Source organism: Geotrypetes seraphini, chromosome 3 (genome assembly GCF_902459505.1).
Source record: "Geotrypetes seraphini chromosome 3, aGeoSer1.1, whole genome shotgun sequence".
In the NCBI taxonomy this organism is placed as follows: Eukaryota; Metazoa; Chordata; class Amphibia; order Gymnophiona; family Dermophiidae; genus Geotrypetes; species Geotrypetes seraphini.
Window position 1 is genome coordinate 196,243,162 of NC_047086.1, and position 22,413 is coordinate 196,265,574.

A 22,413-nucleotide genomic window follows, 5' to 3' on the forward strand; every position below is an offset into this window, starting at 1 on the left:
GCTGGAGAACCCCTGAGCCGATGCAGTGCTGCTTCGGGGGGATGCCTCGTCTGTCCGCCAGCCTCTGGAGAACCCCTGAGCCCACACAGCGCTGCTTCAGGGGGATTTCTCTTACGTCCGCAGGTGAACCTTCCACACTGGGTGCCTTCCGCATGTTGGACAGCCTATGAGAGCCCACGCAGCTGAGTGCCGTCCCATCTGCACATTGCGTATGATCACACACAACGTTGATGATTGACATTGTGCGTGATTGTGGAGGCAGAGGCTCTCCAACATGTAAAAGGCACCCGGGGTGGAAGGCTGGCTGGCGGATGGAAGAGGAATCCCCCTGAAGCAGCGCTTCCTGCAGCTGTAAATGCTCATTTATTGGGGCGCTGCTCGGTTTGCGAGACAAAAATTTGCTGAGTGTTTTGCTCGTCTTGCAAAACACTCGCAAACCGAGGTTCCACTGTATTTCCTGATGTTGCTCCTACAACCTCAACTCATGCTCTCGCATTCTATTGCTTACCTGTCTCTGAAAAAGATTAATTTAAGTATTTAAATGTCTGTATCATATCCCCTCACCCATTCCTAGGGCAAGCATATCATTTTTGTAAGGTTAAGGGTCATGGATCTGATAAACCAAATAGTTTTACATTTATTATATGCAGGTACCTTCTTTGGCCCTAGTAGGTTCACATCTAAGTTTTGTTAATTGGGGCAGTGGAGGTTTCAGGTGGCTTGCCCAGGATCACAGAACGCTGTAGTGGGAATAGAAATCAGTTTTCTAGGTTCTCAGCCCACTACACTAAATATAAGGCTACTCTTCCACTTTCCTTATCTTCTTTCTGGAGTGAACTGGAATATTTTCTGGAATAAGAACATAAGCAGTGCCTCCGCCGGGTCAGACCATAGGTCCATCCTGCCCGGCAGTCTGCTCCCGCGGCGGCCCAAACAGGTCACGACCTGTCTGAATCACCAGAAGGGGCTCCCTTGCCACCTTGGTTTCTCATTGAAGTCCTATCTTCCCATCGAAGTCCTAACCCTCCGGTCTTGCACATGCACGACCTGGTTGGGTTTCTATACTTATTACCTGGTTAGCTTTCTATACTTGTGTTACATCCCAGCTCCTCCCTCAGTATCCCACGATCCCTTTATCCCTCAGGAATCCGTCCAATCCCTGTACCGTACTCTGCCTGATCACTTCCTCCGGTAGTGCATTCCAAGTGTCCACGACCCTTTGGGTGAAAAAAAACTTCCTTGCATTTGTTTTGAACCTATCTCCCTTCAGTTTCTCCGAATACCCCCTCGTACTTGTTGTCCCCTTCAGTCTGAAGAATCTGTCCCTATCCACCCTCTCTATGCCCCTCATGATCTTGAAGGTCTCTATCATATCTCCCCTGAGCCTCCTTTTTTCCAGAGAGAAGAGCCCCAGCCTATCCAACCTCTCGGCGTATGGGCAGTGTTCCAGCCCTTTTACCAGTTTCGTTGCTCTCCTTTGGACTCTCTCAAGTACCGCCATGTCCTTCTTGAGGTGCGGCGACCAATACTGAGCGCAGTATTCCAGATGTGGACGCACCATCGCTCGATACAATGGCATGATGACTTCCCGCGTCCTGGTTGTTATGCCCCTCTTTATGATGCCCAGCATCCTGTTGGCTTTGTTCGAGGCTGCTGCGCACTGTGCAGATGGCTTCAGTGATGCATCCACCAGCACACCCAAGTCTCTCTCAAGTCTGCTGTCTCCCAACGAGGACCCCCCCCCCCCAATTTGTAGTTGAACAACGGGTTCTTTTTCCCTATATGCATGACTTTGCATTTTTCCACGTTAAAGCGCATTTGCCATTTGTTTGCCCAGTCTTCCAGCTTGTCCAGGTCCCTTTGCAGGTCCTCACACTCCTCCCTGGACCTAACTCTGCCGCACAGTTTGGTATCGTCTGCAAATTTTATAACCTCGCACTTTGCCTCCTTTTCCAGGTCATTGATAAATATGTTGAAGAGTAACAGCCCCAGCACCGATCCCTGTGGCACACCGCTTGTGACTCCCCGCCAGTTAGAATATTGGCCCTTCACTCCGACCCTCTGCAGTCTACCCGACAACCAGTGCTTGATCCATCTGTGCACATCCCCTCCCACCCCGTGGTTCCACAGCTTCCTAAGCAGCCTTTCATGTGGCACCTTGTCGAAAGCGTTTTGAAAATCGAGGTAAATGATGTCTATGGGTTCCCCATTGTCCACCCGACTGCTTATTCCCTCAAAGAAGTACAGAAGGTTCGTTAGGCACGACCTTCTCTTACAGAATCCGTGCTGGCTTTTTCTCAGTAGGCCATTCCTCTCGATGTGCTCGCAAATGCCGTCCTTGATCATAGCTTCCACCATCTTCCCTATAATTGAAGTCAGGCTCACCGGCCTGTAGTTCCCGGGGTCACCCCTCGATCCCTTCTTGAAGATAGGTGTGACATTCGCCAATTTCCAATCCTCTGGTACCTCACCAGTTTTCAAGGATAGGATGCAAACATGCTGGATTGTGCCCGCTATTTCTTGTCTTAGTTCCTTCAGAACCCTTGGGTGGATCCCGTCCGGACCCGGTGATTTGCCGCATTTTAACCTGTCTATCTGTTTAAGGACATCCTCCTTACTTACCTCTATGTGCTCCAATTTTTCGGCCTGTTCCCCACTCATGAGCTCCTCTGAGTCCGGTATATTAGATGTGTCTTCGCTCGTGAAAACCGACGAGAAGAACGTGTTCAACCTCTCAGCTATCTCTTTATCCTCCTTAATCACTCCCTTCCTATCCCCATCGTCCAACGGCCACACCTCCTCTCTCGCTGGTCGCTTCCCCTTTACGTAACTGAAGAATGCCTTGAAGTTTTTCGCCTCCCTGGCCAGCCCCTCTTCGTATTCCCCTTTCGCTTTTCTAACCTCTTGGTGGCATTCCTTTTGGCATTTCCTGTGCGCCTGGTGATTTTCCTCCGTTGGGTCCTTTTTCCATCTCCGGAAGGATACTTTTTTGTCATTTATTGCTCTCTTTACTTCAGTTGACATCCAAACCGGGTCCTTTGATCGCTTGTTCTTGCAGCCTTTCCTGAAACTGGGAACGTACATTCTTTGTGCTTCCTGCAGGGTGTCCCTGAATAGGGTCCAGGCGCTTCCCACAGTCTCCATCCTAAAGATGTTTCTGAGCTTCCGCCCCACCATTTCCCTCATAGCAACATAGTTCCCTTTCTTGAAATTGAGCGTAGTTGTTGCGGTCCTCCTTACTATGGGTGTCCCCCTTTCTAATGTGAATCTGATCGCGTTGTGATCACTGTTGCCTAGTGGTCCTCCCACTTCTACCCCTCTTGCAGGCCCCCCTAATCTGTTTAGGATGAGGTCAAGAGTAGCACCCCCTCGCGTCAGTTCTTTGACTAGTTGCTCCATGAAGCAGTCCCTCACAGCTTCTACAAATCCTGTTTCCCTAGTGCAGTTGGAGTGACCCGTACTCCAGTCTATTCCCGGGTAGTTGAAGTCCCCCATCACTGTTACACTTCCAGTCCTGCATTCCTGTCTCAGTTCCGCTTCCAAGTCGTGTCCGACTCCTTCTGGCGTACCAGGTGGGCGATAGTATAACCCCAGTTTTATGCCTGCACCCTTGTTTCCCGGCAATTTGACCCATAGCGATTCCAGCCCCTCTGCCTTCGTTGCCATATCCATCCCGACCGAGTGGATAGAGTCCTTTATATATAGTGCTATGCCTCCCCCCTTGTGGGTCCTGTCCCTCCTGTAGAGCTTGTACCCCGGCAGCGCCACATCCCATTGATTTTCCTCTGTCCACCAAGTTTCTGCAATTCCAATTATATCTAGGTCCTCCCCCTTGGCCACGACTTCTAGTTCACCCATCTTGGCCATGAGGCTTCTTGCATTTGCGTATAAGCACCGTAGGTCCCGTCGTTTTTCCTCCACCTCTGCATTTACCTGGGCCGCCTGCCCTTGGATTTCAGTCAGTTCTCCCGTTCCCTGTGCTTCTGCTTTGCCCTCAGCCTTTACCCTCTTAGCTTTCAGCTTCCCCACATTCCCGCCACCCCACTTCCCCGCTTTTCCTCTGGGTTTTCTAGTCCTACCGGCCCCCTCCTGGGCTATCATCCCTTGAGCCTCTGTTTGATCCCCCTCGCCTTGTGGTACCTCTATATTGCCCTCAGCTTTCGCCCTCGTGCCACCCAGTCCCCCTGTGTCTCCATGCCCCTTAGTCTTCTCCTAGCAAGCTCCCTTTACCTGATGTTTCCCTCGCTGTCTGATCATAAGATCCTCCGGTCCCTCTGCTTCCTCCCTGCAGTCAGCCCATTCAGCATCTGTTCTGGATACTGTTGTCCGAAGCGTCAACATCAGATCAGCTGTCGGCTTTCCCCCTCTCCTCAGTTTAAAGCCCTCTCGATCTCCTTCCTCACATTGGCTGCCAGTAGTCTAGTTCCCGCTGTGCTCAGGTGCAGGCCGTCCCGCCGGTAGAGCTTGCTCTTTCCCCAGAAGGACGTCCAGTTCCTCACAAAGTGGAAGCCCTCCTCCTGGCACCATCTCCTCAACCATGCATTCACAGCCTGGAGGTCTGCCTGCCTCTTTGCATCTGCTCTCGGTACAGGCAGGATCTCCGAGAATGCTATCCTCCGTGTGCTCCGCTTCAGCTTTCGTCCCAGGACCCTGAACTGGTCAGTCAGTGTGGCCATGCTGAAGTTCCTCCGGCTCACATCATTCGTTCCGACGTGGATTATTACCGCAGTCTCCTCTGTCTCTGCTCCGTCCAGGATCCTATCAGTGATGTCTCGTGTCTTGGCCCCTGGGAGACAAGTTACTAGCCGGTCCTCCCTTCCAGTCCTACGTGACTGTCTACCTCTCTCAAGATCGAGTCTCCCACCACAATAGCAGACTTCCCTTTCCTCAGCAACCTCCTCTGCCTCAGGTCCGTGTCCTTGGTGTAGTGCGGTGTCTCTCCCTCGAGGGGGGGGGGGGAGGAAGGAAGAAATAAGGATGTAGACAGAAAAGAGGGGGGGGGGAGGAAGGAAGAAATAAGAGCCCACATTGACAACTTTTGGGATGGGGGAACTCTGATTCCGGCGCAGCAAATGTGATGAAGCCCATTCAGTTCCTATGGATTTAATTGCATTTGCCATGCAGGAATCACTAGCATGGCTTTGTAAAAGGAGCCTTCATTGAGCAAATAGATGTGAGGGAAGAAAGTCTTAGCAACAATGACTTCTAGCCAGACTCAAAGCATATGCAAATGAAGGCTCACAGCACTGTGCTCTACTCCCAGTAGGGGATGATTTCAGTTGAACTTGATTCCTAAAGGGGCAGGACTCTGGTGGGCTAAAAAAAATCTAATGCAGAATGACAAACTGCAGTATTGCTAACTTGTGCCCTCCTTTACAAAGCCGCACTTGTGTTTTTAATGCCGGCCGCAGCGATAACAGCTTGGACGCTCATAGGAATTTTATGAGCATTGGAACTATTATCACAGCAGCTGGCACTAAAAACGCTAGCAAGGAGGGGGTTGATTAGCAAAGAACCTTACCTGATAAGTTTAAATATGGCTTCAGAAGCATGACTTCACACGCAACGAGACTGGATTTAGTGCTGACTCCTTACCTCCATCACTAGGTGGAATCCTTCTCTCTTCTTGATCTCTTCAACCAAGTACCTATAGTAGAAAATGGGAAGTAATATAAAAATTCTTGAGGAATGGTCAAGCATTTCATAATTAAACATTTATATAAAAAGTACAGAGAAATCATTTGGGGCACAAAAATAAGAGGGAGCAATATGTGATGGAATATGAGGCACTAATGTGCTTCAATCAGGAGATATTTCATGACCTCAAGGTAGCAAAACATGGTACTTGGCAAGGGCAAGAGATATACTATAGTGCAAAGGGAGAAGTATTATTACCATTAGGAAAAAAAAGAGGTGATAATCTATTGGTACAGATTATCGATGAGACCTCATCTGGACTATTGTGAGCCATTCTGGATATAGACAAATTTAGATGCTGTCCAGAAAAAGGCTCCCAAAAGGTTGCATCATCAGTCCTATGAAATGAGCTATAAGGATCTAATCTTAAAGGGAGGACGAGGTGGTACGTTAGAGACATTCAGGAAGCAGTTTGATGTGCACGTAAGCTGAAGGGTTATGGATCTGGCAACGGGTCTATTTTTTCTAATGACAAGCAGGCATAATATTCACATGTGGGTGACATCATCCACAAGCCCAGTATGGAAACTGCAGTGCTCTTACAGCATGCATTGGTGCCTTCCCACAAGCTGACATCAGGCGGGACCATTTGTTCTTAGTTTTCCGCAGAGCCAAGAAGCTGTGTCTTTGGTTTCTCCTCAGTCTGTCAAACTTAGGTTTCTTTTTGTGCCTTATAGTTTCTTTTTATTATACTTTTCTTCATAATTCTTCATTTTTCTTGTTTTTTTTAGTCATTCCCTTGAATTTGGTTCAGTCTTCTTTATTTTTTTAGCCTTCAGGCCACTTTGAGGCCTTTTTTTGCCCCAGGGAGAATTAACTGTTTTTGGTATACCTTTCACGAGCTCCCCGGGGCATTGAGCCTTTTGACTTCACATCAGTGGTTTTACCCTCCATGTCAAAGAGGGTTCCAAGTAGCTTCAAGAAATATTGGCCTTTATCTGCTGTCATGTTTCTATGTAACCATCTCAGGCTCAGACCTCCATAATTGGCATGTTCAGTGTCTACATCCTGACTATCGGGACATTTGCTGTGACTTCTGTCTGCGTATGCAAAAGAGGACATTTAAAGCCCAACAACTTCAGTGTGAAAGACTTTCGGGTTCAGAATTGCCATCAAGCACGGCAGAAGATTTGGGACTGAACATACAGCCTGCATCGACACCGGCATTGGTACTGACACAGCATGCACTAAGGTTGCATAGAGAGCATCGAGCATTGGGCTCTCTTCAAAGTCAAGACTCAACATCATCTTCCTCCATGCCTCATCCATCAGAGGAGTTAGCACATAAGAAAGTAAGAAGCATAAACATTCTTCCCCTTCTAGGCATGGCATAGTGTTGTACTAGGCATCCACCTCCTCAATGCATAGTAAGCATCAACACACCGTACATAGTTCTCCATCGCTGCAAATGTCTCCTCTCAGACATAGTGTATAGTTTATTATTTACAGTGTGCCTTTAACAAGGTGGATTAAAACTTTACATACATAATAAGCATACAGTACAACATACCAAATACTTCTCAAACATCATCCTGTTACTGTGAAACATCAATAATCATTTCAACTTACAAAATAAATGACATTTCAACATTTTCTTAAAATTACATAAGTCCTTCGGCGCCTAATATAAACTGGGAGCTTATTCCATTTAGTGGGAACCGCACATGAAAACATACTGGTTCTCAGAGTTTTCAAGAGCAGTTTCTTTCGAGTGGGGATGACCAAGGACTAGATTCACTAAAGAGGATTGGTAAGACCGTGTGGGTCTGCTACAATCCAATTTTTGGCCGATTCAAAAAGAGTTATTCATGCACTAAAAAGTTTGCATGCAAATGATTCACGCGGAGGTTTGTCGCAATCCACAACTTTGCCATTCGATTGAACATTCTGAGAATGATTCTCACATATGCACAGAGCCGGCAGGAGCAGCTCAAACAGCTGAGAGGCAGGGAAAGCCCAGAAAGAAGCCTCCTGCCACTCAGCTGTTTAGGGCAGGAAACCTTTTTTTTTTTTTTTAAACACACGCACAATATCTGCCTTATTAAAAATAAGAGAAAAAGCACCCCTCCCCGGACGATGATGGCCTTCTCCACCGAACCGGCACCAGCACACAACCCCTCCCCCCCATGGCAGCGAAAATGGCAGTAGGAATGCCCACTCTCCTCCTGCCATGCCGACCCCACACCACCATGAGAAAATATGGCAGAAGGGATGCCCACTCCCTCCTGCCATGGCGACCCCCCACCCATGCGAGAGAAAATTGGCAGGAGGGAAGCCCATTCCCTCCTGCCAACAGAGACCCCTCCCCAAAAAAGGCAAGATGGTTGTCCAATCCTGCCACTAGATGCTCCCCGGAACCCCCCTCCCAGTACCTTTTTCCGTTGGAAGCAGGAGGGAAGTATGGTTCATCCACCTTCAAGTACAGTATTACCTCTAGCATAGGGTCTGTGCTAAACATTCCTGGCTTTCCTTATATCTATGATGTGCCAATAGAAGTGTGTATTCTGTGAGAGTACTGCCTTATGCCCATTTCTCCCTCTCTCACCACTCTCATCCTTCTTGCAACATATTTACTTCCCCCAACCCCAAATATTGTGCTCTTTCTTGCTTCAGCAGGTCAGCCTCAATTCCTAGAGCTGCCTGCTGCTAACCCAGAAGCCTCTTCTCTGTCGCATACTGCCCAGTAAAAACAGGAAGTTATGACACTGGTCGGGACACGGCAGAGGAGAGGCTTCCAGGTTAGCAGCAGGCAGCTGTAAGAATCGCTGCTGCTAACCCATTGAAGCAAGAGAAGAGCCACAGCCACGTGGTTAAAGAACCACATGTGGCTCACGAGCTGCGGGATGCTGACCCCTGCCCTAGACACACCATCTGTAAAATCTCACTCTTTAGGATGGTCCACCCTTGGCATCCCTAAAAATGAGTAATGTTCATTGTGGTGTATAAAATCAGTAATGTGATAAAAAATTAGATTCCTTTTAAGTAGGTGGCTGGTGATGTAACTACCATGGCAGGATCACATTGAACATGAAACGGAAGACTTAATTTAGCAAAACAAAATGACTAGAGAATCTAAAATTCTGTTACTAGATTTACTTTGTGAGGCTGAATGCTCTATCCACTCGCTTCTCCAGCCCCTCTGTCCCATTTGCCTTCCACATCAGCCAGAACTTCAGGCAGTCTACCTTTCGGCCACATTGAATGGATTTGTCACCCGTATCATACGAAATATCATAAAACTTGTCTATCTGGAATAAATAGGATGCATTGGCACAGTAGCACTGCTTTAGAAGATCCTGCAATGAAGATAAGATAATAGAGTAAGCTTCCTAAAATAGGAAATTGAACAAGGAACGTAATAAGGCATTTACTATATCAGGGCCCATGCTGGACTATTTTCAGCATATTCTGGAATTCACACACTAGCAGGGGCGGACTTACAGGATTAAAGGACATGGGCGCCTAACCCAATTATCAACAGTTAATTAAATTAGATATAGGCTAGAGGAGAGTGGCTCCCTACTAGGATGGGCCCTTGGGTACTGACATATTGCTCTGTGCTTTCATAAACAGTATTGGTGAAGACCTCTTGGTTCTTAGACATGGTGTTTCCAGCATGAGGTGCTGTAAAGAATAAGGCTGTACTGAGTATTCTCTTTGATTTGGCCCTGAATATATTATTCAAATTTAACCAAATAGTGATTTAAATTCAAATATGAATAATCCAGGGCTCTACTGTGCTAAATCCTATTGAAATAAACAAATTCTCTAGCTCCGATTTTACTTTGCTTCTTTTATTATTTGTTATATTAAAGCTTAATGTCAATTATTCAGATTTAGTATTTGCATTTGGCTGAATAGTAAAATGTGCTATTCGGACGGTTTTCTAAAACCTGGCAGTTTGGATTTTGGATAGCCTAAATATATATTTTTTATCTTCAGGCGGGCAGCAGGGGGTCACCTGTGGGTGGAATCCACATGAATTGAGGTCCTGCCATGGGCACCTGTGGTCCAGGATAAGAGCGCCTGTTGCTGTAGGCTCATTTGGCACTGGCTGGAAGTGACAGGAAAGGCTCCAGCTCTGCTTGAGCTCAGGGTCATGTCTGGAGGGCCTCTGACCATGTGCAGACGTGATGAAGTCACGCGCCCTCCAGAAGCGGCCCTGAGCTCAGGCAGAGCTGGGGGGCCTTTGCTTAAGGTGACCATATGTCCCGTTTTGAACGGGACAGTCCCGTTTTCAGATCCCCTATCCCGTTGTCCCCACACACAGCTTTGGGACGCCAAAATGTCCCGTTTTTAGGAACAGCGTCCCGAAGCTGTGCAAGGGGACAATGGAACAGGCGATCACTTCCTGTCTCTCCCCTGCCGCACAAAAAAAAAAAAAAGCCTTCTTCCAGGCCCGATTTAAACTTCTCCCCTGGTCCACCGCCGCTGCTCCTCTGCTGCCACTATTCACACCCGGAAGCCTTCTTCCCGACGTCAATTCTGACGTCGGAGAGGACATTCCGGGCCAGCCAATCGCTGCCTGGCTGGCCCAGAACGTCCTCTCCGAAATCAGAATTGACATCGGGAAGAAGGCTTCCGGGTGCGAGTAGTGGCAGCAGATGAGCAGTGGTGGTGGACCGGGGAGGAAGTTTAAATCGGGCCTGGAGGGAGGCTTTTGTTTTCCAGGGGGGGGGGAAGGAGGTAGGCAGGCTGGCTGGCTGGCTGGCTCTGGGGGAGGGAGGTAGGTAGGCATGCTTTGGGGGAGGTAGGCAGGCAGGCTCTGGGGAGGTAGGCAGGCAGACTGGCTGACTTTGGGGGAGATAGGCAGTCTGGCTTTGGAGGAGGCAGGCAGGCAGGCTCTGGGGGAGGTAGGCAAGCAAGCTGGCTGGCTGGCTCTGGGGGAGGAAGGCAGGCAGACTGACTGACTTTGGGGGAGACAGGCAGGTTGGCTTTGGGGGAGGCAGGCAGGCTGGCTCTGGGGGAGGTAGGGAGGCAGACTTGCTTTGGGGGAGGTAGGCCAGCAGGTTTTTTGGGAGGGGGTGGGACAAAGGCTAGAAGGCAGTGAGGGGACATTGGAAGTAGAGAAAACGGCAAAGAAAGGGGGGGTTGTAAGTAGAAGAAAGACTAGAGAGATAAAGGCCTGGACCAAAGGGGAAAGACAAGAGGCAGAAGCAGGAGTTTGGGAAGTGCAGACAGAGGGGGAGAGCCCCTGAGGAAGAGCTGAGAGAGGCAAGATCGTAACAGAGGAGGGAGAGAGGGAGACCTGGAACAAAGGTACAAAGGAGAACTGACACTGGATCTGGGGGCACTAAGGACATAGGAAGGAGGCGCTGGGGATACTAAGGACATAGGAAGGCACTGGGGCACTAAGGACATAGGAAGAAAGGAGGGAGGGAATAGAAAGGGACAATTGTTGGGCCTGAGTGCAGAAAGAAATGAAAGATAGGATGCACGGTCAGAAGGAAACGCAACCAGAGACTCATGAAATCACCAGACAGCAAAGGTAGGAAAAATGATTTTATTTTCAATTTAGTGATAAAAATGTGTCAGTTTTGAGAATTTATATCTGCTATCTATATTTTACACTATATTTGTCTATTTTTCTATAGTTACTGAGGTGACATTGTTGAAACCCCCAAATATAAATGATAATTAGCATTTTCTCGGCATATAGGGTGCTTTGTGTTTTTTAAAACTTTATGGTTACCATTATGAAATAATAAGATATTGTGTGTACATGAAAAATGAATGGAAGAAATTGGGGGGCGGGGCTAGGGTGGGATTGGGGTGGGGCTTGGGTGGGATTGGGGGCAGGACTGAATATTAATAGATGTCCCGTTTTGATGAAAAAAATAAATGGTCACGTAACCTTTGCTGCTACTTCCAGCCAGTGCCAAATGAGCCTACAGCAGCACACTGGTACCCGCAGTGAGACTGTAATTGACATGGCTCCCAGCCATGGGTAATCTCATCATTGCCACTGGTGAGATACCATCCCACTGGAGGGGGGGGGGTGTTATGAGGGGAAGAAGGGAAGGAGAGGTGGACTGGGGACGGGGCCACATATCCTCTTTTTGTTTTACTTACAAAATATGGTAACCCTACTAGTGTAGAATGTTGCAGGAAATACTATAGTAAATGGTACAAGAACACTGGCTGTGGGGTAGCTCTTAGTTTTTACTGTCTCAGCCTCATTCAGCATATAGTGGTGTAAGGAATGGTGCAGGAGTGCTGGCTATTGAGGGAGGGGAGAAGGGTAGAGTTCACACAGTTTCTGCAGTTTTAGCTTCTGTTGACAGAAGGTGTTGTTTCCAGCTGCTGCACTAGTAAGTCTAAGTGCAGGGTGAAGGCAGGCTAGACTGTCGGGCTTTTGTCTTTCATTTTATTTCTGTACAGATCTGTGATCTCATAATCAACAGTTTAGAACACAATAACCATACTGGGTAAGACTGGTGGTCAATCTAGCCTAATATCCTGTTTCCACAGTGGCAAATGCAGGTCACAAATACCTGGCAAAAACCCAAATAGTAGCAACATTGCATGCTACCAATCCCAGGGCAAGCAGTGGCTTCTCTCATGTCTGTCTCAATGACAGCCTATGGACATTTCCTCCGGGAAATGGTCCAACCCTTTTTTAAACCCAGCTAGCTAAACACCGTTATCACATCCTCTGGCAACAAGTATCAGAGGTTAACTATTCTTTGAGTGAAAAAATTTCCTCCTATTTGTTTTAAAAAATATTTCCATGTAAGTTCATTGAGTGTCCCCTAGTCTTTGTAATTTTTGAAAAAGTAAAAAATCAATTCACTTTTATCCATTCTACACCACTCAAGATTCTGTAGATCACAATCATATCTCCCCTTGGCTATCTCTTTTCCAAGTTGAAGAGTTCTTATCTCTTTAGACTTTCCTCATATGAGAGGAATTTCATCCTCTTTATCATTATGGTCGCTCTTCTTTGAGCCTTTTCTAATTCCACTATATCTTTTTTGAAATATGGTGACCAGAACTGAACACAATAGGCAATTTATTCAGGTGTGCTTGGAAGTTCTTTTTAATTAAGCATTGGCTGTCTGGGGAAAAAATATACCCATCAAGATATGCTCAAATATTTTCATAGGGGTAATTTTATAAAAATGCCTCAAAGTGGCGGATGGGGGAGAAGAAAATATCTGCCTCCCCTCCGTCTACCTGTGGAACCCCCCCCCTCCCCCCCCCCCCACACACACAGAAAAAAAAAGATTTCTGGCTATGCCCTGGCACATGCTGCTACAAAGCCCAAAAATATAAAATGGGCTTCTTGGCATTTAGCGCTAAGCTGTAGTAAAAGGGCCCCATGGATGTTCATACGGGCCCTAGAGCAGTTGTACATGTCCATACCAGTATTTGTCAAGAATATGAATAAATTATAGTACTTTATAATCTATGTATACTGTATACTGGCACACTCACTGGCAAAGTACATGCCATCATTTCAAAGTGAATACTTTTGTGTCGGTTGGTATTTCTATAAGGTGTCATTTACACACAAATGTGGCCATATCCACATAAAAATGAGTAAAATACTCCAATGTGGGTGCATACTTTCAGCTTAAAATACACGCCTCCCTTATACAATTACTCTTGTGGAGGGGAAATCTATACGGGAAACCTGTTCTATAAAGAAAATTACCGTATTTTCACGCATATAACGCGCGCGTTATACGCGTTTTTACCTACCGCGCATACCCCTCGCGCGTTATATGCGTGAGCGCGGTATACAAAAGTTTTAAAACATAGTTCCCACCCCCGCCCGACGCCCGATTCACCCCCCCAGCAGGACCGCTCGCACCCCCATCCCGAACGACCGCTCGCACGCGCTCCCACCCGCACCCGCATCCACGATCGGAGCAAGAGGGAGCCCAAGCCCTCTTGCCCGGCCGACTCCCCGACGTCCGATACATCCCCCCCCCCCGGCAGGACCACTCGCACCCCCACCCCGAACGACCGCTCGCACGCGCTCCCACCCGCACCCGCATCCACGATCGGAGCAAGAGGGAGCCCAAGCCCTCTTGCCCGGCCGACTCCCCGACGTCCGATACATCCCCCCCCCGGCAGGACCACTCGCACCCCCACCCCGAAGGACCGCCGACTTCCCGACAATATCGGGCCAGAAGGGAGCCCAAACCCTCCTGGCCACGGCGACCCCCTACCCCCGCCCCGCACTACATTACGGGCAGGAGGGATCCCAGGCCCTCCTGCCCTCGACGCAAACCCCCCTCCCTCCAACGATCGCCCCCCCCCAAGAACCTCCGACCACCCCCCCCAGCCGACCCGCGACCCCCCTGGCGACCCCCACGACCCCCCACCCCCCTTCCCCGTACCTTTGGTAGTTGGGCCAGAAGGGAGCCCAAACCCTCCTGGCCACGGCGACCCCCTAACCCCACCCCACACTACATTACGGGCAGGAGGGATCCCAGGCCCTCCTGCCCTCGACACAAACCCCCCTCCCCCCCAACGACCGCCCCCCCCAAGAACCTCCGACCGCCCCCCAGCCGACCCGCGATCCCCCTGGCGACCCCCACGACCCCCCCACCCCCCTTCCCCGTACCTTTGGTAGTTGGCCGGACAGACGGGAGCCAAACCCGCCTGGCCGGCAGGCAGCCAACGAAGGAATGAGGCCGGATTGGCCCATCCATCCTAAAGCTCCGCCTACTGGTGGGACCTAAGGCGCGTGGGCCAATCAGAATAGGCCCTGGAGCCTTAGGTCCCACCTGGGGGCGCGGCCTGAGGCACATGGGCCCAACCCGACCATGTGCCTCAGGCCGCGCCCCCAGGTGGGACCTAAGGCTCCAGGGCCTATTCTGATTGGCCCACGCGCCTTAGGCCCCACCAGTAGGCGGAGCTTTAGGATGGATGGGCCAATCCGGCCTCATTCTTTCGTTGGCTGCCTGCCGGACAGGCGGGTTTGGCTCCCGTCTGTCCGGCCAACTACCAAAGGTACGGGGAAGGGGGGTGGGGGGGTCGTGGGGGTCACCAGGGGGGTCGCGGGTCGGCTGGGGGGGCGGTCGGAGGTTCTTGGGGGGGGCGGTCGTTGGGGGGGAGGGGGGTTTGCGTCGAGGGCAGGAGGGCCTGGGATCCCTCCTGCCCGTAATGTAGTGCGGGGGGGGGTTAGGGGGTCGCCGTGGCCAGGAGGGTTTGGGCTCCCTTCTGGCCCAACTACCAAAGGTACGGGGAAGGGGGGTGGGGGGGTCGTGGGGGTCGTCAGGGGGATCGCGGGTCGGCTGGGGGGCGGTCGGAGGTTCTTGGGGGGGGGCGGTCGTTGGGGGGAGGGGGGTTTGCGTCGAGGGCAGGAGGGCCTGGGATCCCTCCTGCCCGTAATGTAGTGCGGGGTGGGGTTAGGGGGTCGCCGTGGCCAGGAGGATTTGGGCTCCCTCCTGGCCCGATATTGTTGGGGAGTCGGCGGTCCTTCGGGGGGAGGGATGTATCGGACGTCGGGGGGGGTGCATCAGGCTTTCAGGATGGGGACAGACCTTCAAGGGGGGACAGTGCACGGAAGTCAGGGGGGGTGAACGGAGAGTCGGGACAGCGCACGGAAAGTCAGGGCAGTGCACGGAAGTCAGGGGGGGTGAACGGAGAGTCGGGACAGCGCACGGAAAGTCAGGGCAGTGCACGGAAGTCAGGGGGGGGTGAACGGAGAGTCGGGACAGCGCACGGAGAGGCGGGGCAGTGCACGGAAGTCAGGGGGGGTGAACGGAGAGTCGGGCAGCATGCGCGGTATAATCGTGAGCGCGTTATACCAAAGTTTTTGTGCTTATCATCGTGATTTCTGCGCGCTATACACGTGTGCGCGTTTTATACGGGTGCGTGTTATTTGCGTGAAAATACGGTAGGTGCTTACTTTCCTTTACAGAATAGTAGTGTAGCAAGGCAAATACACACTCGTATTTTGGGGATGATCATTTATACCAGTCATAGAGCTGTAAATGCTCATGCCTAGATTGCTAAAAAAATTTTTAAAAATGCACGTAAATTATGGAATGCACTGCCATTAACACTGAGATTTATTTCAAAAATATTGGAATTTAGAAAGCAATTGAAACTTTATTTGTTCCCCAGTTGGCTTATAAAAATGACATTGAAAAATAATTTGTGAATAAGGATGCTGATACTGTTTACACCATTTGAGAATTGATACTAATTACTAATTTAGATATGCTGTTGGTTCACTCTGTTGCATTTAATCTATACAATGCTGAAATTTGTTATTTCTTGCTTCCTACCAGCAGGTGAAGTTAGAGAAAAGACCACGTTCTACCAGTGACATCACTGGATAAGCTGTGGTGCCCCCTGGAAGATTTCAGTATTTTTCTCTACCTTCAGTAGGTGGTAGGTTGCTCTTCGGTGCCCCTCTGCCCTGGCCTAGGTCTTTACTTTGCTGGTCATGCCCATGAACCTAAGAGCCACTCCTAGGCTTATGGATTGTTCTGTGCCTAGTAGAGCATGGAGCTTGATTCCACAGCCCCCAGTTCATACTCGATATAACTACTAGCTGTGGCTTCAGGCTCTGCTTTTTTAATGTTGGGTTGTTGTTTTTGTTTTTTGTTTTTTTTAAATCAATGAACTATATGTACAGTAATTACAGAAACAAAGAAACAATGCATTAAAACAGCACTGCAAACATCTAACCTGTATTGTTTTAAATACTGTACATTTACATTTGTAACCTGCCTTGAGCATTGGAAGGTGTGGGCTTTAAGCTAATAATAATAATAATAAAACTTGCACAGGATTCTGGTAAAAATGGACGCACAGTTTACTTGGATTTGATTAGTAAAAATGGCTAAGTTGATGGAACTTTCAGAAAGGTTGAATACTAGATCACCTCATGAATGATTTGGTTGTTTAACTGAGAATAGATTTATTTCAATATTTATCTGTCAAAGAAAAGGGTAGCGAATACTCACTGATTTGTCCTTCAGAAGAAAGGCTGCACACTGTAAACCAGTTGCCAGCATCTTGTGGGCATTCCAAGAGACCGAGTCTGCTCTTTAAATGTCGGGAGGAAAAAAAGGTGCTTTTATTTTTAATTTGCACTTCAAATATATAGACTTGAATGAAAACCAAAAGAAAATCACAAAGGCAAAATCAAGATGTAGGCTTAATATGCTTTGCAACAAGTTCTCATTATCTGGCATAAGGGGAGGAGAGATGGGGTGAAAAAAGCAAGAAAAGTAAAAAAAAAAAACCACCACAAAAACCCAAGAACAGGACTGCCGTGAGGGTTTACAAGCAGTGCAGCCACACAGGAATGAGAGGCAAGGGCACAAAAATCGCTCCCCCTTCCACTGCCTCTCTTGCTTGGCCATTATGGGGCAGGAGCACAAGGCACACAGTTCTGGCTCAGGATGCTCCTAAAACTAATACAGTTCTGATAAAGCAAATTCCTTTATGTCCCTTTCCACTATTCCAGGACTTGTGGAAATAGTCATGTCCATCAAGCAGCAGATGGAGATAGAGAACACAGAATTGAGCTGTGCTGTATCCTCTTAGACTAACGGTGACCATTTATTTTTTTCATCAAAAGGGGACATCTATTAATTGCCAATCCTGCCCCCAATCCTGCCCTAGCTCCGCCCCAATCCCACTCTAGCCCCACCTCAACCCTGCCCTAGCCCCGCCCCCAATTTCTTCCATTCATTTTTCATGTACACATAATATCTTCATATTAATTCATAATGGTAACCTTAAAATTTTAAAAAACTACAAAGCAAACTATACGCAGAGAAAATGTAAATTATCATTTATATTTGGGGGGGGGGGTTTCAAAGATGCCAAGGCAAATGACTTTAAAATATGCAATGTCAGTCACCTCAGTAACTATAGAAAAATAGACAAATATAGTGCAAAATATAGACAGCAGATATAAATTCTCAAAACTGACACGTTTTGATCACTAAATTGAAAATAAAATCATTTTTCCTACCTTTGCTGTCTGGTGATTTCATGAGTCTCTGGTTGTATTTCCTTCTTACTGTGTATCCTTTCTTTCATTTTTTTTCTTTCTTTCTTTACTTGGGTCCAACAATTGTCCCTTTCTATTCCCTCCCTCCTTCCTTCCTATGTCCTTAGTGCCCCCCAGTGCCTCTGTCCTGTGTCCCAAGTGCCCCCAGTGCCTCCTTCCCATGTCCATAGTGCCCCCAGTGCCTCCTTCCCATGTTCATAGTGCCCCCAGTGCCTCCTTCCCGTGTCCATAGTGCCCCCAGTGCCTTCTTCACGTGTCCATAGTGCCCCCAGTGCCTCCTTCCCATGTCCATAGTGGCCCCAATTCCTCCTTCCCATGTCCATAGTGCCCCCAGTGCCTGTCCTGTGTCCTTAGTGCCCCCAGTGCCTCCTTCCCATGTCCATAGTGCCCCGCAGTACCTCTGTCCTGTGTCCCTAGTGCCCCCAGTGCCTCCTTCCCATGTCCATAGTGCTCCCAGTGCCTGTCCTGTGTCCCTAGTGCCTCCTTCCCATGTCCATAGTGCCCCCAGTGCCTCCTTCCCATGTCCATAGTGCCCCCAATGCCTGTCCTATATCCTTAGTGCCCCCAGTGCCTCTTGCCTTTTGTCCATCCCCCGAAGCCAGCCTGCCTGCCTGCCTGCCTCCTTAACCTCTCTCCAGTGCTTGATTCACCACCCCCACCCGCAGATTCAACCCCCCCCCCCCACGCGATTCAACCCCCTGCCCACCCGCCGGCCCATGTACCGCCGCTGTTTGCCTGTCTGCCTCCCTGCCAGGCCGATTGAAACGCTGGGCTGCCACCACTGCTTCTTGGCTTCTTCCCGACATCAATTTTGACATCGGAGAGGAAGTTCGGGCCAGTCAGGCAGCGATTGGCTGGCCCCGAACTTCCTCTCTGACGTCAAAATTGACGTCGGGAAGAACAAGAAGCAGCGGCGGCGGCCCAGGTTTTCAATCTGCGCAGCAGGGAGGGAAAGTTATCGGCCGTCCTGGTGTCCCCGCGCACAGCTTCAGGATGCTGTCCCTGAAAACGGGACATTTTTGGTGTCCCGAAGCGGTGGGTCGGGACAACGGGATGGTCGGCTCGAAAACGGGACTGTCCCGTTGAAAACGGGACGTATGGTCACCTTATCTTAGACAGCCTAGCTCTTCTGTATTTTCTATCTCCAGCAGGCAGATGGACAGGCTATTCAGCCTTTGGTTCTGAGGCTCCTGGTCGTTGGTCAGCTGGTCGCCAGTTGAGCCTGGTCGGTGCCTAGCTGGCTGGGGTCATATCTGGTGGTGCAAGATCCCTGGCTCTGGTGCCCCACAGAGACTCCTTCTTTCTCTATTCCTTACCACTCTCTAAACTTGAACAATCATCTTTACAAAAAAGAGGACACATTATCTGTGCAGGCAGCTTAATCCTTAAGAGTGTGATATCTAGTTGTTGGGAGTGGGTAGCTGCCTTAGGGAGCCTTGTGAAGAGTGAGCTGAGGGTTTCTACAAAAAAAAAAAAGGGGGGGGGGAATCAGAAACTGACAAAGAGGAGAGTCTGCTCCTTTATTTATATCATACCTAGAATCACATTGGGCTTCTGCAGCAGTGTTCTATGGGGAGGGACCGCAGTGCTGGTGTTTCATGTGGCTGAGCAACAAGGCGGTTCCCGCGGAGGAAGTGAAACAGCGTTCCTGATGTGGGGCCTGTAGGATGTCTTTAGGCCAATTCAGAGGCCTGGTATATTTCGGAGTCCATGGCTGGGGAGAGTGTTCTGCAGCAAGTGGTTTTGGCTGCATTGGGCTCTCCAGTGTGAAAGCCATGCGGTCCACAGAAGGGAACAGCAGCTATTTTGGCTAGTCAGATGGGCAGTGAGGTACTACTGAGCCAGCATTTTCCTGCACAGAGCACAGCCTACACCAGGGGTGTCCCGGTAAACACCTGGGGACAGCAGAGGAAAACACTGCATCGCCCTCGACCGGGACCGCACAAAATACTTCACGGGGCCGCAGGTTGGACACCCCTGGCCTACACAATACCATCAGCCATGGCAGAATTGGCTGGGGCTGATTTTATTCCCGAGTTTGTGCTGTTACTGCATCAGGCCTATTTATTCCATAGAGATGTTCTTTCTGTTGCTCGGTCAAGTGTTTGTGTTTGTAACAACCAATGTATGTAACTTTTTGTGGTTACTGCTTTGAATAAAAATGATTATAACATAAGATATGCAATCAGTTCACTTTAATTATCTGACACTAAATTAAGAAAACTTCTACAGTTGGGTATACCATGCTGTTGCAACTGGTCCTAGCCCTTTTTTCTCTCTAGATACAAGCATGTATCTCATTTTTAAGGACTATAGGTATTCAGTTTAATGATTAGCAGTAACATACTCTTTAAAAAATCATTCACAATAACCCCAGTGTGCAAGACATGATTATCTCACTCACCTTTCAATGCCATTCAAGAGATGGCGGTGTTGTCTAGAGAGTAGAGCGCTGCCACCCCATGTGGCCTGTCAGAGAGAGGTTTTACAGAAAAAAAAACTCAGTGAAACTGCACTTCTTTTAACAATACACTCATATCTGGAAGAGAGACTCATGTGATTGCAAGAGCTCACTCATCTTACCATTTTTTTAAAAATTGCACTGCTGAATGTGTGTACAAGAACATGTCCTGACAAAATCATATATACTTTTTTTTTGTTATCTATTCAATTATTTTCATTAAGATCAAAGTCAGGGCTCCTTTTACTAAGCTGCGATAGCGGGTTTAGCACGCGCTGAATTGCCCCGCGCGCTAGACCCTAATGCCAGCATTGAGTTGGCGTTAGTTCTAGCCGCGTAGCGCAGGTTTAGCGCGCGCTAAAATTCTGCGCGCACTAAAAATGCTATCGCAGCTTAGGGCTCCTTTTATGAAGCTGCAATAGCGGCTGTAACGCTTGCAACGTTTAATCACGCGCTAACCCCCATGCCGTGTCCCTGCAGCTGCATACTTCAAGTGCTATGGCACTAAAAGGTCTTCTGAAAGGGACCTTACGATGATGTTGGGAAGGTCCTACTCAGGCTGCCCTGATTTTGCCTACTCACTTGCTGCATTCTCTCTGTACCTACAGCCAGCATACTCCAGGCTTTCTCGTACTTTTATGTGAATCACACATAGATATTCCAGGAGGCATGGTTTGGGTAGAGTTGCAAAATACATGCTTTTTCCATAAAATATGTGTGTAGACACGTGTCGGGGCATTTTTGATAGTGTATTTACATCTGACTGGACATTTCCTGCTATATGTACTAAGTTGGGTATGGGAGAACAACTATTTTCGAACACTCTGAACATCCAATTTTTTAAATTTGAAAATCGCCTACTTAGATGTCTTGTCCAACGTCTAACTTTATGCAGCATTTTCGACCACAGATGCGTCCAAGCGCAGACCATTTGCATGTGGGAGGGGCTAACATTTTAATGGATTGGCTGCAAAGACATGTCAACAGAGCAGTGGGACACCTTAGAGGGCGCTGCTGTGAACTTCACATAAAGAGTGCCAGAAGTACATCTCACCAAAAACTCCTTACAATTTATGCTGAGCCCTCCAAAACTCCCCCAAAACCTACTATACCAACCTGTCTCCCACCCCAATAACCCTTACGGCTGCAGGTGGCATCTATATGGAAGTAGAGTAGGATTTTGGTGGACTCACACTTTCCACCATAAATGTAGTGGTTAGAGTGGCTTATGGGCCTGGGTCCTTCTCTTTATGGCTCACTAGCCTACCCACCAGGCTACTTAAAGACACCTTTGTGTTGCTCTACTAGGCTTTCCTATAACAGATGCTGCTGTTCTACAGACAGGTATGTACTCTTTAAATAAGATATTTGGGGGGGTGAGGGGGGGTCTGTGAGAATTAATGTTGTCTTCCTCATCTTCATATTTTGTTTTTCTCTCACTTTCTCCTGAGAGTCCTGACATGACATACCTTGCCACCTACTATTTCCACCCCCCATTAGGTTCCTCCTTACTGTAACTTTATCAGTGTCCCTCCCCTTTAGGCTAGGCTCACCCATCCCTTATACCTCCTAAGCAGATTTATCAAACACTTCATATTTTTTATCCTCATCCTTCCTGGTAAGGATCATATTCCTACTCCCTTCCCAAAGCCCCAGACACCATTCATATCTGGAACTCACAGACTTAAATACAATAGCGATCCCACATCCAGAAAGGGCCTATGAGCTGCTCTACCACCTGCCTGTACAAACCTTGGAAGCTCAACAGTCAGTTGCTCCACAGCCCTCAGGGCCACATTTGCATGTGATGCTTCATGCTTTTAGACTGAAAATCCTAAAGATCACATGTTGAGCAGAAAATAAGTGAACCCAAAGGCATGCAGTTCACCTGCTAAGGCTCTAGCGGTCACAGAGTAAATGGTTGGCTTGGGGAGCTGAGTTAGCACTGACTCAAGTACCTTCTGCAAAAATGGAAATTGGAATCTTATTTGGTGATAACAACTTTAGCAAAATGGCCACTCCCACTGCATCCCAGAATGCACTGGGATGGAGGCCTAAGACACCAGTTGGCCCAGGTGCCTAAGGCCCCTCCTATTTTGATTTTATATTGTTAGCAAACATTAAGGAGGGGAAAAATCAGTTTTAGGGGTTTGGAGGCCTGAGCTGAAGTATAGGACCATATTTACAGGACAATTATGGTTGTCTTTGTCAACGCAAGCCATTGTGATATTTTATGCCGTTTTTTTGCTAGTTGTTTGTGGTGATT

The 22,413-nt window shown here is 48.5% G+C and overlaps 1 protein-coding gene across 4 annotated transcripts in view; it reads right to left on the reverse strand.

Annotated features, from left to right (window-relative positions):
• The window catches only part of CSAD (cysteine sulfinic acid decarboxylase), a 67,122-nt gene that overhangs the window by 3,250 nt on the left and 41,459 nt on the right, over nt 1-22,413 (reverse strand). For all 4 annotated transcript variants that reach the window (XM_033938432.1, XM_033938431.1, XM_033938434.1 and 1 more), the window contains 4 exons: nt 20,091-20,155; nt 16,629-16,710; nt 8,794-8,993; nt 5,596-5,647 (listed from right to left, as the gene is read on the reverse strand). In XM_033938432.1, coding sequence (XP_033794323.1) covers nt 5,596-5,647; nt 8,794-8,993; nt 16,629-16,710; nt 20,091-20,155 — 399 coding nt within the window. The remainder of the gene's footprint in view (nt 1-5,595; nt 5,648-8,793; nt 8,994-16,628; nt 16,711-20,090; nt 20,156-22,413) is intronic.